The sequence below is a fragment of the Bison bison genome, unplaced genomic scaffold, assembly GCF_000754665.1.
Source record: "Bison bison bison isolate TAMUID 2011002044 unplaced genomic scaffold, Bison_UMD1.0 scf7180017864080, whole genome shotgun sequence".
Lineage (NCBI taxonomy): Eukaryota > Metazoa > Chordata > Mammalia > Artiodactyla > Bovidae > Bison > Bison bison.
In genome coordinates, this window is record NW_011494652.1 from 3,479,237 (window position 1) to 3,494,355 (window position 15,119).

Genomic DNA, 15,119 nt, shown 5'->3' on the forward strand with positions numbered 1-15,119 from the left:
ATAATTAATATTAATATAGTATATAATATTTATTACGTACTTTATATATTATATTTATATTTATTATACTATTATCATAAATTTCTAATATAAATTTATTTATTTTAATTGAGGGCTAACTACTTTCAATATTGTATTGGTTTTGCCATACATCAACATGAATCCACCATGGGTGTACACATGTTATATACATTATAATATATTTATATATACTATACATAAACTATATATATATAATTATAGTTTTGAAACACTTTAAATGGTAATTTTTTTTTTGAAACACTTTAGTGGTATTTTTTTTAAAGCATCGAGACTACTTAGTTTTTTAAATTCCATTGACTTTCAATGACATCATTGATGTTTCTCCCTAGTTTTGGTACTTTTGCTGATGTGTCGCTGAGTTGTTGCAGAAGATAGCTTAAAAAACAAAGCTGGCAGTTATTCTCTACCCTCATAGTTTTCATGTTAATTATCGTTCTACCATTCAGTGAGGGAAGCTCTACTATTTAATTATAAACATTACTATAAATACATTGTAAGTTATGTGCATGTGTGCTAAATTGCTTCAGTCACGTCCCGCCACCCTTTGCTACCCCATGGACTGTAGCCCGCCAGGCTCCCCTGTCCATAGGATTCTCCAGGCAAGAATACTGGAATGGGTTGCCATGCCCTCCTCCAGGGGATCTTCTCGACTCAGGGAAACCCAGATCTCTTATGTCTCTTATATTGGCAGGAGGATTCTTTACCATAAGGGCACCTGGGAAGCTCCAAGTTACAATATAATATCATTAAAACATCAGCAAAGATGTCTGGCTTCTTGAGGAAAAGGCAAAACAGACTAGAACATTAATACAATTTAATGAGCGTGCTCTGAGAATGATGATTAAGGAGAAGCATTTTAGGCGATTTTAAGGAAGTTCCCAAGAGGCAGCCAGCTCTTTTGTAGTAGAGGGTTGTCTAGAAGCTCAAGGGGGAGCTGACCAATCACAGAATCTTCTCAGATTACCCACACCATGTTTTTCAAACAGCAAGAGGGTTACATCGAAGTCACATCCCCACACCTCATGGGCAGATGGTCCTGATCTCTGGTGTTCTCGATCCCCAGCCAGGATGGTCAGATGACTTGTCGCCCCAGAGGATGAATTAATACTGAGGAAGAGAGGATGCTAAGCAAAAGAATGTTCTTTACTTCAAAAATGTAACTTCTACAAAGAATTTTCTATATTATGCAACTGTAAATAAAGTGCAGTGTCCACAATGTGATTTCTAAGATAACGTTTACTTTTTCAGGTTGAAATCAAGGAAGCAGGTGGTTCTATCACAAGTAACAATCTGGATGAAGCAACCTTCCAACATCCTCTGGCCCAGGAGTCATGTTGCAAGTTCCCATCATCTCAAGGAGCAGAGGATGCCTCTGGTTGCTCTCATAAGAAAGACTCTAACCCAATGGTAATTATGCCAAAGAAAATGTGTCTGACTAACATGATGTTAAATGTTTGACCCTTATCATTACTAAGTCAACAGTAAAATATTTTCAGTCATTGCTTTGCATTCTGTTTACTTGTCGAGTCAGCATTTTTGATTGTCTTATCTATGAAAAGAGGGATATAATTAGAGTCTTTCTAATGTTTCCTTCACATCTAAGATTCTCTTCTACTCGATCTTAGCAAATCAAAGATTAGGACACTGCTGTATTCACTAAAGAGAGAAGCCGTAAGTCACCTCAGTCCAGGCAGACCCAAGGGTTGGCCCAGGAAAGGAGCAGCTGCTGACCTGTGTGGTTTGGCATGCTGGTGGGAGGGGGCAGCTGCGGTTCTGTGGCTGCAGGGCAGAAGCTGCTTTCCTCCCTGCCTGCCTCCAAATCCCTCCTACCAACTAACACTCAAGTAAGATAGGAATCAGTAACATTTGTGGTTTATGTGATAGGTTCGCGTGTTTGTCGTTTTATTTAATCTATCAACTGCCCTGGTGGCTCAGACAGTAAAGAGTCTGCCAGCAACGCGGGAGATCTGGATTTGATCCTTGGGTTGGGAAGAGCCCCTGGAGAAGGAAATGGCAACCCATTCCAGTATTCTTGCCTGGAGAATCCCATGGACAGAGGAGCTTGGCAGGATACAGTCCATGGAGTCACAAAGAGTCAGACACGACTGAGCTACTAATACAGACAAACTCTGTAGGGTAGACATTTTTACCTACATTTTATGGATCAGAAAACAGAGATGTTGCATAGTCTACTTGTAAGTGGTGTGTTGAGGACCAAAAAGGGAGGGAAACCAGGGAATCCAGCCCCAAGCATTGATTCGGCAAAAGGTCCAAAGAACCAATTGCTGTCCCCACCATCAGCTCTCTATTCCAAGAAAGGAGACCTTAAACCTAAGGTGTGTACTTTAACTGGAAAATACTTGAGAATGAGCAGAGCTTTTCTAGGACACTTAGATCAGGTGAACAGGATGAGAACTCTTCCGATTACACCAGACTCCTGAGTAATGTTAGAATGCTCACAGGAGGGACAGGATTGTGTCCCTCAGGAGTCCAGAATTGTGCAATAGGCAGAGGCCTGGACAGTCCACTCAGCCCATCTGTGCACCTGTGCGTGTGTGGCTATAATTATCCTCTAAATACAAAGAAAATTCCAATGGAACATGAATGCTGGCCTCTTATCCAGTGTCAGGATGATCTGAAGGTGTGAGCTGGCGATCAGCACCTCATTAATGTAGGCTGTATGTGTGTTATTTTGGTAACATCGATCCTTTAAGCTTATTTGGGTTTTCCTGTCTAGGAAACCCAAAGGCAACCTAACAACAGAAACCGTAGTTTCTCTGGGTATTTGCGATTTTACCATCAGAATTAGAAGCTATGTGCGGTGAGAGACAGTGACTCCTCTCACCTTCATGTTCATGCCGCACTGCCATGGACAGGGCTGCCCAGAGGAGGGCCGAGTCCATGCTTGGCTTGACTGGTGTGGTGGACTGGCTGACTCACCAGGCTTGCTGGGGATTTATATATGGTCAGAATCCAACTAGGCGATCTGAGGGTACTGGTCAGGCCCAGAAAGATTGACATGGTTTCTTGGAATTTTCCAGTACTTGGATTAAACTTTCTAAACTGTACTTGTAGGAAATGAAATAAATGGGTATCTTAAAAACACATTAAATGTTAAATAATAACATGTGCATGTGGAAGGAGAGAACAACTGTCATAAAATTAAAGATTATTCTAAGTAGTTGACCAGCTACAGAGATAGAGTCAGGGGGACAAAGCCCTTCCTATGGTTAACTGGATTTCAGTGGGGCCAGGTTAGGCAAATCAGCACACTCTCTCCATTCCTGAAGACCGTGGAGTACCTGGACAGGTGGACAGAAGCTCTGGTTCATAGTCACCTGTTCCCTACCCTAAGCCTATACCTGTAGAGACAGGTGTGAGCAGGAACTTCTCTTAACACACTGAACACACCTCACAAGACGTTTCCCCAGGAATTTTTTTGCCTTGTGGTCCCTCCAGAGAGCATGTTATTGTAGAGTAAATAAGTGAGAATATATCTATAGTTTACCATTTTCCATTAAAACTTAAATTGTGCATTAAAACTGTGTTCTTGGATTTAAGTTTACTTAGATTCATATTACTGGATATCTTTTTAAAAATGGAGCCTGATCATTATTTTTCATTTTAGGTGATATGTCAGTTGAAAGGGGGCACACAAATGCTGTGTATAGATAGTTCTGGCGCAAGAGAACTACAAGCACTTCATTTGGTTCCTCAGTATCAAGACCAAAATAATTATCTACAGTCAGGTACAAAGTAAATTAATAGAAAAATATGTCATATATCACATGGAAGTTGGTAAGTGAATATGTTTGTGAATGTGTATACAGAGTGAAAGTCAAATAGGCAGTTAGGCAATTTGGCAACCTACAGCCCATATTAGTGAGTTAAGACTAGAAAAATATATCTTTATAGGTTAATTCATGTACATTGTTCTGACTATCTCGAATTCTTAGATAGCTGTCCTCTCCTTCTGCTATCTGTAGAGAGCTTTGTGATCCTAATAGGCAACTACTTGTACCCATGAGTGGTGTGGCCAGAGGTAACTGGGTTGAAACAAACTTTCCCAGATTAGGCAGTGGGTTGACTGTTCAGATGTGGCAAAAATTGTACACATTTTAATGTAAATGTTTTAATGCAGTCAAGGAGAACCAGCACTCCGCTTTCATCATCATGGGTTCTGAAATAACTATCAAATGCTGACTTATCTGCCGTTGATTTATTCAGAAACTTCTTTAAACTGGTGCAATAATAATGAATAATCTATAACTACTTGATTACCATCAAATGACTCATGAATGATTAAAGGAAGGTCAAATGACATAGTTTTAAGATTGTGTTTACAAAAGTTAGACACTAATACTCAAAACTGGGCATCTGTGTGTACTATGCACATAATTGTGTTACCCTAAAGCTTGAATTAACCAGAATATTTCGTTATCATATGATTCACTGACCTTGTCATAATTTAAGTCAATATTAAGTCCTGATGCCATTCCAGTGAGCCTTTGGAACCCAGGGCAAAAAGACAGAATGTAACTGCTATTCCATCCTGATAGTCTCCTTATCCAGGGACAGATAACATGCCCCTAAGGCATTTACTTTTCTATGATGCAAAGCACCTCCAGGAGCACTTTCCTGCACACCAGCCATGGGTTTTCTGGCTCCAGTCCCTGTGGGTCAGAGCTGCCTCTGATCCTCTACACAGGCAGAGAAGGCTTCTTTTCCAATTCCCTTCCTTCTGGAACACGACAAAATCCTAATGCCTTAGATCATCCCCAGAAGGAAGATTTACATAATGCTCTCCTCATCTATGTCCTTGTCATATCATCATAACTGCTCAGCCCCCAGCCTAGTTTCCTTTGTCACTGTGTACACATTAAATATCACCGTGAAATAGATGCATTCAGTTACGTAAATCTCAAGGAAACACCACTCAAAGGAGGCACAAGCCTTCAGTAGGTGGGCAATCAGGAGACTTCTGTCACTCCAGTTCAAACACGGAATTTGACAGGGACCGTAGTGTCTCACGGGTGTTCTTCATGGCGCGCTTAGGCCAAAGAAATACAGTATCAGCTCCAATCTTAAGTAGTTGCTCCCAATAGCCTGGTAAGTATTCACATGCCATCAAATCAGTACCTGAGGAAGAGCACACACAAACTGAAGGTGGCCCGTGTGTCGTCCCACAGGGGGCGCTCTGCTTTCTGTGAAAATGAGACGTATCTACAGCCTCCCTGGTGAGTGCTGCAGCACTCAAGGGCACCGTGGCACAGAGTTTAGGAACCTGGGCAGCGACATTTTTTAGCATAACATCCCGGAAGCTCAAGTAAAGTAGCATTATGACAAAGAAAAAAGGTGTAATAAGTAAAAACAAACAAACAAAAAAACCCAAGCTGAAAACATTGACCAGAAAGGTTTTATAGAAAACATAAATAGGATCAAGAGAAGTGTAAATGACTTTGCACATGTTAAACTCATGATACATTATCATTTTTGTACTTTATTCCATGTGCAAGTGGAAAAGGAACAATATATGCTATCAATTAATTGTAATTGTCTTCCTTACAGATGTCCCTAAACCCATGACTACTTTAGTAGGAAGATTTTTGCCAGTACCAGCAAAATTAAATCTCATTACACAACAAGTGAGTTATTGCTTTAATAAAAAAAATACAATAGGGTATTATTGTCTCTTGAAATTTCAATTGTTGAAGTTTGAATTACTCAGAAAGTATATTTATCCTCTGTTTTACAATCAGTGGTTAAACCAAGTATCCAACACCTTCACCCCACGTTAGGCACTGGGAGTAGCAGAGTGAGTCTAAGACCGCCTTCTCTGCCGGCTCTGTGAGACAACCTGGCCTTCCTAGGCCTCTGGACCCCAGTTCTGCCCCATTCGCTGAGTGTGTCCTTTGTGGTCCTGACACCCATCAGCACGTACCCCTCACTTGGTCTAGAATACTTATTTCCCACCTTTGTCCACATCAGGAAAATGCTCTTTAGTTTAAAATACTTTTATGATTACACCATAATGTGCATAGATTAAATATAAGACAAATGTACTCTTTTCCTTAAGTCTTGATGTAAAATGTCCCCTCTCCAGAAGAGCCTTCTGTACGTCCCCAGTGTAGACGCCACTCTCTGTCACAGCGCCTGTTTGATTCTCTGCATACGCCCCCAGTGTAGATGCCACTCTCTGTCACAGTGCCTGTTTGATTATGCACACACTGTGACTGTCTTGCGTTCTTCAGTCTGTTTGTTTGCCTGTATCCACCCACAGGAATACAAGCTCCATAGAGCAGAGATCTTGTAATTCTTGGTTATATCTGTGGACTGAGGGCTGGAGCAAAGCTAACATGTATCAGGCCTTCATAGAGGGTGGCCTTCAATAGGGCAGCATGCCTGAGCACTTGGGTTACATCAGTGAGCCAATATTAAGTGAACCCCCCAAAACAAATCAAAGCAAAACAGATGACTCTGCCCTCCCACAGTTTACATTTCAGTGTGGGAGACAGACAATAAGCAAACCTAATAAATAAATAAATTAAACTGTATGCTAGGAGAGCAGAGGCAGGGCACTGGAGGTGGGGGTTTGAGGAGGAAGGCAGGTGGCAAGTTTAAGCAAGGTGGTCAGTGTTGGCGCCACTGAGAAGGTGACACTCGAGCAAAGTCTTGAGAGAGAGGAAGAGGTGAACCATGTGACTGTCACGTGGAAGAGCCTTTCAGGCATGGCGAGGAGCACTCACAGTCTGGGTCCAGTGGGCTGTGGAGACAGTCAGGAGGCCGATGGGGCAAGGGTGGAGCAAGCAAGAGGGGAGAGCAGGAGGAAGTGGAACGCGACAGGAAACATCTTACTTAAAAGACATCTCTTTTTCTCTGCTTTACTTTGAGGCTAAATAAATAAGCAAAAGAGAGAGAAATTATATCTGGTTTATTCTGAGAATCATCTCAACCTCAAGAACTGTTAAATCACTTCCTCAAAAGAAGGCAAAAGTCCAGAGAAGTCTACTCCTCATGGACTGCCATGAGGAGGTGTGGGCCCAATAATTGGGTGTCTGGGTGACTGTAAAAAAAACAGTTGCAGTCACTGGTGAACACTTCCCTCTAGCAAAGCAGGGGGAGAGGAACACAGAGCCTCCCAGCTCTCAAGACCCACGAGGGTGGTTCTGGTGGTGACTCCCTGTGAGACTGTGGTGGGGGATTTGTAATGAAGGAGTTGGACCCTGGGTGGTTTCTCAGTGTCTTCAGGGCCCATCAGGGAATGATTACACACAATGATAAAAGAAGCAGAAGAGAGAAAGGATGATAGATAAATTGTGTTTTCCCAAGATCATGCTTCTTTTTTTTTTTTTGACTGCACTGAGTGGCTTGTGGGATTTTAGTTCCCTGCAAGTGAAGTCGCTCAGTCGTGTCTGACTCTTTGCGACCCCGTGGACTGCAGCCCACCAGGCTCCTCCATCCATGGGATTCTCCAGGCAAGGGTACTGGAGTGGGTTGCCATTTCCTTCTCCAGGGGATCTTCCCGACCAGGGGATCTTCCCGACCTAGGGATCGAACTCGGGTCTCCTACATTGTAGGCAGACGCTTTACCGTCTGAGCCGCCAGGCAAGTTCCCTGACCAGGAATCAAACTCAGGTCTTTAGCAGTGAAAGTACAGAGTCCTAGCCACCAAACTGCCAGGAAATTCCAAAACTATGTTTCTTAAATAAAGCTTATTTTTAAATTTCAAGTTTTCAGGGAGGAAGGGACAAGGATAGGATGTTTGTGATATACACAAATAATTTCAAAATCTAAACTTATTCAACAGTTGAAATTTCTTCAAGCTTCTTTTAAGAAAATAAAGGTCAGCGTTGATTTTGCTACCCTTTCCTTTCCCTGTAAGCCATGTGAATGGATAATATACAATAAAAGAACATGAGAACCAAAAAGCAAAGGACATGGATAATGCAGAGATTAGGACACTGGTTTTGAATTTGTTAAAATTGATTACAAAATTTTTTATGATTAGATGAGAAAGTAATGGTTGCCAATGAGATTTCAAATGTCAAGATCTCTTGTGTTAAACTAAGAACATAATAATAATCAAAGAACATGTTTAGTTTATAGAAATATGTTATTAAATTTATTTCCGAATTTGTAGTTCATAAAAGTGAAAAAGATGTCCATTGCAATAACACTGGACAACCGACTGACAGCCGTGTGAACCGCTTGTCAGCTTGTAGGTGGCTTGGCCCTGAGTCCTTGGCCTGTTTTCAGTCTTTGACCACAGTCAGGCTTTCTCGCCCCAGGGCATCCTGTGGTCTGGTGGGTGAGGTGACTGGGGCTGGACTCCTCTCACTTCTACTGAAACCCTTGGCTGGAACCCTCTCAGGTGTTAGCAGAACCATGGTGATAATAAGGCCTGGATGTTGTTGTAAAGGGATCGTGGTATAAACTTCCAGAAGAAAATCATTTTTGTCTATATCTGGGGTGGGAGGGAGAAGGTATAATAAACTTTTAAAATGTATACTAATTCAAATTATGCTTGCCTTTGACTTTACACAGCTTGACAGTGGAGCCTTACCATCTGCAATCAACGGTTCTGCTTTCCCCTCAGGATCAACTCTTCCAGGACCACCACCAAAAATAACTTTGGCTGGGTAAGAATTAAAAGCAACTGTCACTTTAATGTAAGAGTTTAAGAGGCTCTTGGGTACATTTGTGATTTTCTTCTGAGTTTTAAAGTTAACTTTACCTGCAAACTTTCATGACTTCTAAAATAGGATTTTTACATTCAGCAGTGCACTAACAGTATTGCTGTGAGTGTCTGGTTTGTGGTTGCTTGAAAGACTGGTCTGTAACCTTCATTTACTTCCACTCTCTGCCCACTGCCCAGTGGCAGTGTTTCGGAGGTTTGCTGCCGATCCTAGCTGTCTTGAGAGCACATTGGCTTAAACTTGGCTGCTCTGTTTCTTTTTTGCTGTCATCAACACAGGTAATGGTGTGGCAGTCACTTAATGCTGACCGCAGTCTCCGTGCCTTTATGGCAGCCTCTGCCCGCTGCCTTTGCTCAGGTTCAATGGCAGGGTCCAAGGCACATGGTCTGCAGGTGGATATGGCTGCACTTATCTGGGACCTTGTCTGGACATTTTAAAATCATGTCTATAATTGTAACTAACTAAACTAACCAAGCTGGTTGCAACTTTCTTGAGTTCACACTCATGTGCTGTCAGTGAATAGAGCAGCCCTCTTTGTTCATGGAGCCATCTAGTTGGTTATGGAGGGCCATCTCTTCCTGCCTCCAGAAGTTGGGACACACAGCCTAATGAAAAAGTACATGTGAGGGCCTGAAAGAAATCAGGCCAGCAATTTAGGAAATGTAGGCTGGTCTCTAGTGCCCCCAGCCTCCTGAAGTGTCTGCCTTTAGGCACATCTTCACTGTGACCTTGATGAGGGTGAGGAGAGTCATGGGGCCGTGTGAGAGGCTTAGGTGAGCTGCTAGGTCGAGTTCGGTGACCTGGTGGGATTCAGTCAACACACACCTCTGCGGCGTCGCTGAAGAACGTCAGTTGCTCACAGGATTTGCTGCTCCAGTCTTAGTAGTTGGTCGTGGAGCTGGTTGTGATTCTGTGCCACCTCAGTTGTTGACTCTCATTTAATATGGCTGACTCTGACTGTGGGAGCCATTCTCCTGGCTTCACTATCTTGGCATGGTGGATCAGTGGTTGCTGTTTACCTGGTTCTGTAATCATGGTTCATAATATTTGTGGACAAAACAACTCTGTGAGCAACTTCTAGATTTGCTGATGGTATTACATCTTTGGCTACACCATATGACCCAGGATTTTCTCAAGATATGTACCTTACCTCGCTTGTAATCTGGGAGCATCCAGCCCGTGGTATTGCACACCATGTGCTTTAGCATGCCTACCATATCCACAGGCATTCGGTGCTTCAATACTTTATTTCCGGTGTGGCTCTCGGAGTTAGAGTGCCGTTTGAAGTTTCTCTGCGTTGCAGCTGCTACACGTTTCCACAGAGGAGCAGCAGTGAGGGGACTTTCACTCAGTGCACCCCCTTATTCCCACCCTCCCCCTGCCTTCTTCCCGCTCTCTGCAAGGTTTTCTCTGTTGTGAAGTCATTATGCAGGCCATAAAATATTTTTCTATTATAAATGATGTGCCAGGAAGGTTTGTCAGGAACAACATGAGCTTTGTTTTTGTATTTTTTGCTGCAAATAATTACTTGATTTGATGTCATGCCACTGAATCAGCCAGATGATTATTATCTCTACATCCACAGCACTGATGGCATACTGGAATCTCTACCAACTTGTTATTTTTGGTGAGGGAGCTGTCAGAAAACCATTTGCTGGCTGTTTCATTCTATATGAGTTCCCAACCACGACTAATTTGCTAGACCTCTTTAGATGCTTTGTTAGGCTTTTTTTTCTTTTTTTTTTTAACTTTCATCAGACAACAAGGTTAAAGTAGGTGTGAGGACATGAGAAAGGACATTCTGTCAGCCCCTGTGGTGTAAACGTTCTGAGATAGGTGACTTAGATGTGGGCCAGCTTGGGCCTCACAGCAAGCAGTCCATGTGGGTGAATTCACCCAGTCACCATTCTCAAGATACAGGTGGTGAACTGGCTGACTTATTCAGTAGCCTATCATATGAATAAAAATTCACATCCTGTCACTCTGCATGGCTTTAATAATCAAATTATCAATCAGACATTACTGTGAATTCTGATATCCCTTGAGATCTTTATTTTTGGTAACATCATGAACATTATAAAATTCAAGAGTCTGCTTCTCTGGAAATTTTTTCTTAAAGATGAGGTCATATCTCACTGTGGTACAGTTTATTTATAATGCTTTTCTGAGGCAGAGTTGTCCAGATCTCCTCTAGCCCTTTAATTCTCAGGTTGGCATAGAAGAGTAGTCAAATATGATTAATATTAGAGCCATGGAAGTTTTTTCCAGTTTAATCCACTGCAGTGAACTTGTCCCTTTACTGTCCCTCCAGGCGCTCTTTGCTCATCCCTGATGTGGTATCTTTGCTTGTGCTGTTATTTCAACTGAAACATCCTTTTGATGAATAACAAAAAAACTTCACACCCTCGAAAGTCAATGTCAAGTTCTACTTCTTTCAGGAGTAGTTTGTTTTGTTTTTTCATCTCTATTAAAACTGTCCTCGAATTTTATATCATTTATAATCTATATCATATAATTTGATAGTTGATTATATAACATCTTTTGTTCTCTAATTTTTCAATTATATATAGCTCATGTCCCAAATTATTTGGTGGATTCCTCTAGAACAGGCAACGTAAATTAAAATAGATGTGTATGTATGTATATTTTGGTATTCCCCTGAAGCACTTATGACAGTCTAGCCACAAAGTGATCTCATAGTCAGCGCCTGTTGGCTCCTTCCTGCACCGTAGATGCTCACTGAACCGCGCTCTCTCCTTCCACAGTTATGGCAGGGCACCACTGCAATGTCTCCATGGGCCCCTACTCCATTTTTAAAGGGAACAGTTTTGGTTCCTCTGGACAGGTAGTGCCAGGTCACACCATGCCCCATTTTAGAGGCAAGGCCGAGGGCAAGAGTGGTGAAGTGGGTGCCCGTGTCCCCCTGCTCTGAACAGCCCACATCTGATCCAGGTTTGGGGACCAGGGCCAGTGCAGCCAGATCTGCCGCCTGCAGACACCATGGGGATGGAAGGCTGCCACTCTCCTCTCTATGAAGGGGAAAACTAGACTAGATGGAGAATAAATTAATAAAGACTCAACAACATAGTGTGGGGATATAACCTTAAAAATGGGAGACATCTCCAGAAGAAGCAGCACACAGCAGCTCAGCCGGGAGTCGGGGACCTTTATGGCTTCCGATGAGAGAGGGCAGGGCTCCTGGAACAGAAACCCACGGTGAGGAGAGAGGCGGAGCCCTGATGAGGGGAGCTTCCAGAGCACGGGGGCGGGGGCCTGAGCTGAGGTTAGACTGACCTCCCCTGACTCAAGACAGCTGTGTGTGTGAGGGCGCAGCACACAGGCAGAGGGTGGCTCCCGTGCTCTGCAGGATGCTAGGAGGCTGTCAGCAAGACTGTGTGTGCCGAGCACTGCCGGAGCTCCTGAGGAGACCAAGACCAAAACGTGGTCTCAGAAGCAGCCAGGGCCACAGAGGCAGAGCCTGTGCACACAGCCTCGGGGAGCAGGAGGCTGAGCTCGAGGGCCACAGGCCCAGGGAGGGGGAGCCCTGCTCACAGGCGGTGTTTGGGCATGTGTGCTCCTGCTCAACCCCAGGGTCCACCCACCATCTCACAGAGCTGACATCCCAAGTGCCCTCAGGCAGCAGTGCTTCTGAGCCGCGCTTGGGAGCTTGTCCGTTTCTTAACCCGCAGCCTCCCTCAGGTTTAGCAGTATCCAGCACACATTCACCTTGCCCCTTCTGATGCCCCTGAAAACGGCTTCTGGGCTAATCCCCAAAGGAACAGTTAGGAGGGCAGTCCCCAGTACCCACATGATAACATTCAAAACACATGTGATACTCGTGGTAATACTAGTCAGCTCTAACACAGTGGACGATGGTTTATCTGTTGTTTCTTTAGCTTATACTCTTCATTAGTGTTCTGATTTGAAAAATACAGAAATAGAAATCTATTTGGTGTGGGGAGCCACACACAGTAGAGGTTTAAACAGATCAATGGAAGAAGCTTGGGGAAGGTCCAAGGCCCCAGTGACATGAAATATCTCTCCCTCCTCTGCTCCCCAAAACGGTGTGTGTCATAGTTGTAAAGAGCCTGCCTGCCAGTGCAGGAGACATAAGAGACACAGATTCAATCTCTGGGTTGGGAAGATCCCCTGGAGAAGAGCATGGCAACCCACTCCAGTATCCTTGCCTGAAGAATCCCATGGACAGAGGAGCCTGACAGGCTACCGTTCATGTGGTCGTGAAGAGTCGGACATGACTGAGTGACTAATGCTTTTGCTTTCACTTTCACTTTCCCTGGGGCCTGTGCCCTCGAGTTCGGCCATCTGCTCCCTGAGACTATGTGTGCGGGCTTGGGGAGGAGACAGCGATAGGGTCTCTGGGCGTGCAGCTGGACCTGGCCAGGCCTGCTCCTCACATTGTGAATGTGCATGCCGCTCCATCTTATGATCTGGCACTGATAAATGATACCTATAACTCTTTGGTGTTGAGATTTTCAGTCTTTGTTCAAAAACACCAGCTGCTTAGCTAATTCTCTTTTTGAAGAGTAATGATCTGAATACATTTTCTTTTTTAATCTTTATAGAGTAACTCTTAGTTCATTGGACACAAAGTCTAAAAAGCCATGTAACTGTACCAAATCCCAGTGTCTGAAATTGTAAGTAATCGCAAATCCTTCATTATTAAGTAGAAATAAGGTTGTATAGAAATCAGTAAGTGGAGCAGGGTCCAGACAAACGTGAACGGCTAGTAGTGTATATGCTACAGTTAAGACTCAACAGCCGTGTACTCACGCTCCTCGTAAACCAGAGAGACTAGAAACAGCACCTTCTGCATAAGCCTGGTTGGGATCTTTCGGTATTATCTTGACCAACTAACTTAGTAAAAGACTCTGCCTGCGCCTCAAGTGGTGTGATTTTCTTGGATTTTGGTTTACGTTCTCCAGCCCCTCCAACAAGTGCTAAACACTGCATTCTTGTTGAGCATTAACTGTAACATTTCCACATCTTAGTTTTTAAAAGCTGGATGAATTGGTTTACTCTATATTGAATTCTTCTCAGAACAATTCTCCCCCAGGGATGCCAGCTTCCTGGGAGGCTCAGTCGGGGGGGTGGTAGGGCAGGTTGTGAAGCGGAATCCGGGCTGGGGTGGACTGTGCGGCTGGAACAGGAGGTGGACCGGTCACCATGACTGGTGGCGCCGTGCCCTTGAGCTCCCGTCCCCGCCTGTCATGTGAGGTTCATCCGTGCAATCTGTCTGCTCTCAGCTTCTGCCCTGAGTGCCCGCCTAGCTTTAAGTTACGTGATGGAAGGGGAGAATACGCCTTGTGCCGATGTCTAACAACCCTAACCACTATCTCCACATGATTTTTCCATTGGAGAGCTCCTGCTGAAGTCACTGAGAGCTCCATTGATGGGACAGTGATGTGGGGGTGCAGAAGTGGTTAAAAATCCAGAAGTCTGTGAAACTTGGTTCACAAAACAAAACTGAACAAACAAATTGATTTTTTAAGTTAATGTTAAAATCTAGGGTTGACTGTATGTAAATACTGAGTTGTCTTTGGTTTAGTCTGTGAATGCAAGTCCTATACCTCTCTGAACGTTGGACACACCATGAGACTATTGATCAGGAACTCTAATAATGCAGCTGGGTGAGGAGGAAGGAGAACAGAGAGAAAAGCCTGGACCATGTGACACTGTCGAGCCAGAGTGGCCAGCCCAGATGGAAACTTCTGATGCGGTGGAGGACGAGGTGGTAGAGACGAGAGTGGACGGAGCTGGGGGGTGAAGGGGTTCCTGTGGACAAGGGCTGCCATGCTGCTGGCTGGGCCGGCGACTGGGTTGCCCATGAACAACCCGTGAAGCCTAGAGCGAGGTATGTACACTGTGACTGGGGACGAAGTGAGGCGGCTCTTAAGGACTTGGAAATAAGATGTCTCTAAGAAGGGTTTTTCCATGATCCAGAGGATGTTGGCCATTTGATCTCTGGTCCCTCTGCCTTTTCTAAAACCAGCTTCAACATCTGGAAGTTCACCGTTCACATATTGCTGAAGACTGGCTTGGAGAATTTTGAGCATTACTTTGCTAGCGTGTGAGATGAGTGCAATTGTGCGGTAGTTTGAGCATTCTTTGGCATTGCCTTTCTTTGGGACTGGAATGAAAACTGACTATGCCAAAGCCTTTGACTATGTGGATCACAATAAACTGTGGAAAATTCTGAAAGAGATGGGAATACCAGACCACCTGACCTGCCTCTTGAGAAAACTGTATGCAGGTCAGGAAGCAACAGTTAGAACTGGACATGGAACAACAGACTGGTTCCAAATAGGAAAGGGAGTACGTCAAGGCTGTATATTGTCACCCTGCTTATTTAACTTATATGCA

At 43.9% G+C, this 15,119-nt stretch overlaps 1 protein-coding gene across 1 annotated transcript in view; it reads left to right on the forward strand.

Moving 5' to 3' along the window:
• The window catches only part of MTL5 (metallothionein-like 5, testis-specific (tesmin)), a 40,238-nt gene that overhangs the window by 5,771 nt on the left and 19,348 nt on the right, over window positions 1-15,119 (forward strand). The window contains exons 3-6 of the mRNA XM_010837656.1: window positions 1,291-1,449; window positions 3,671-3,791; window positions 5,611-5,687; window positions 8,587-8,681. Coding sequence (XP_010835958.1) covers window positions 1,291-1,449; window positions 3,671-3,791; window positions 5,611-5,687; window positions 8,587-8,681 — 452 coding nt within the window. The remainder of the gene's footprint in view (window positions 1-1,290; window positions 1,450-3,670; window positions 3,792-5,610; window positions 5,688-8,586; window positions 8,682-15,119) is intronic.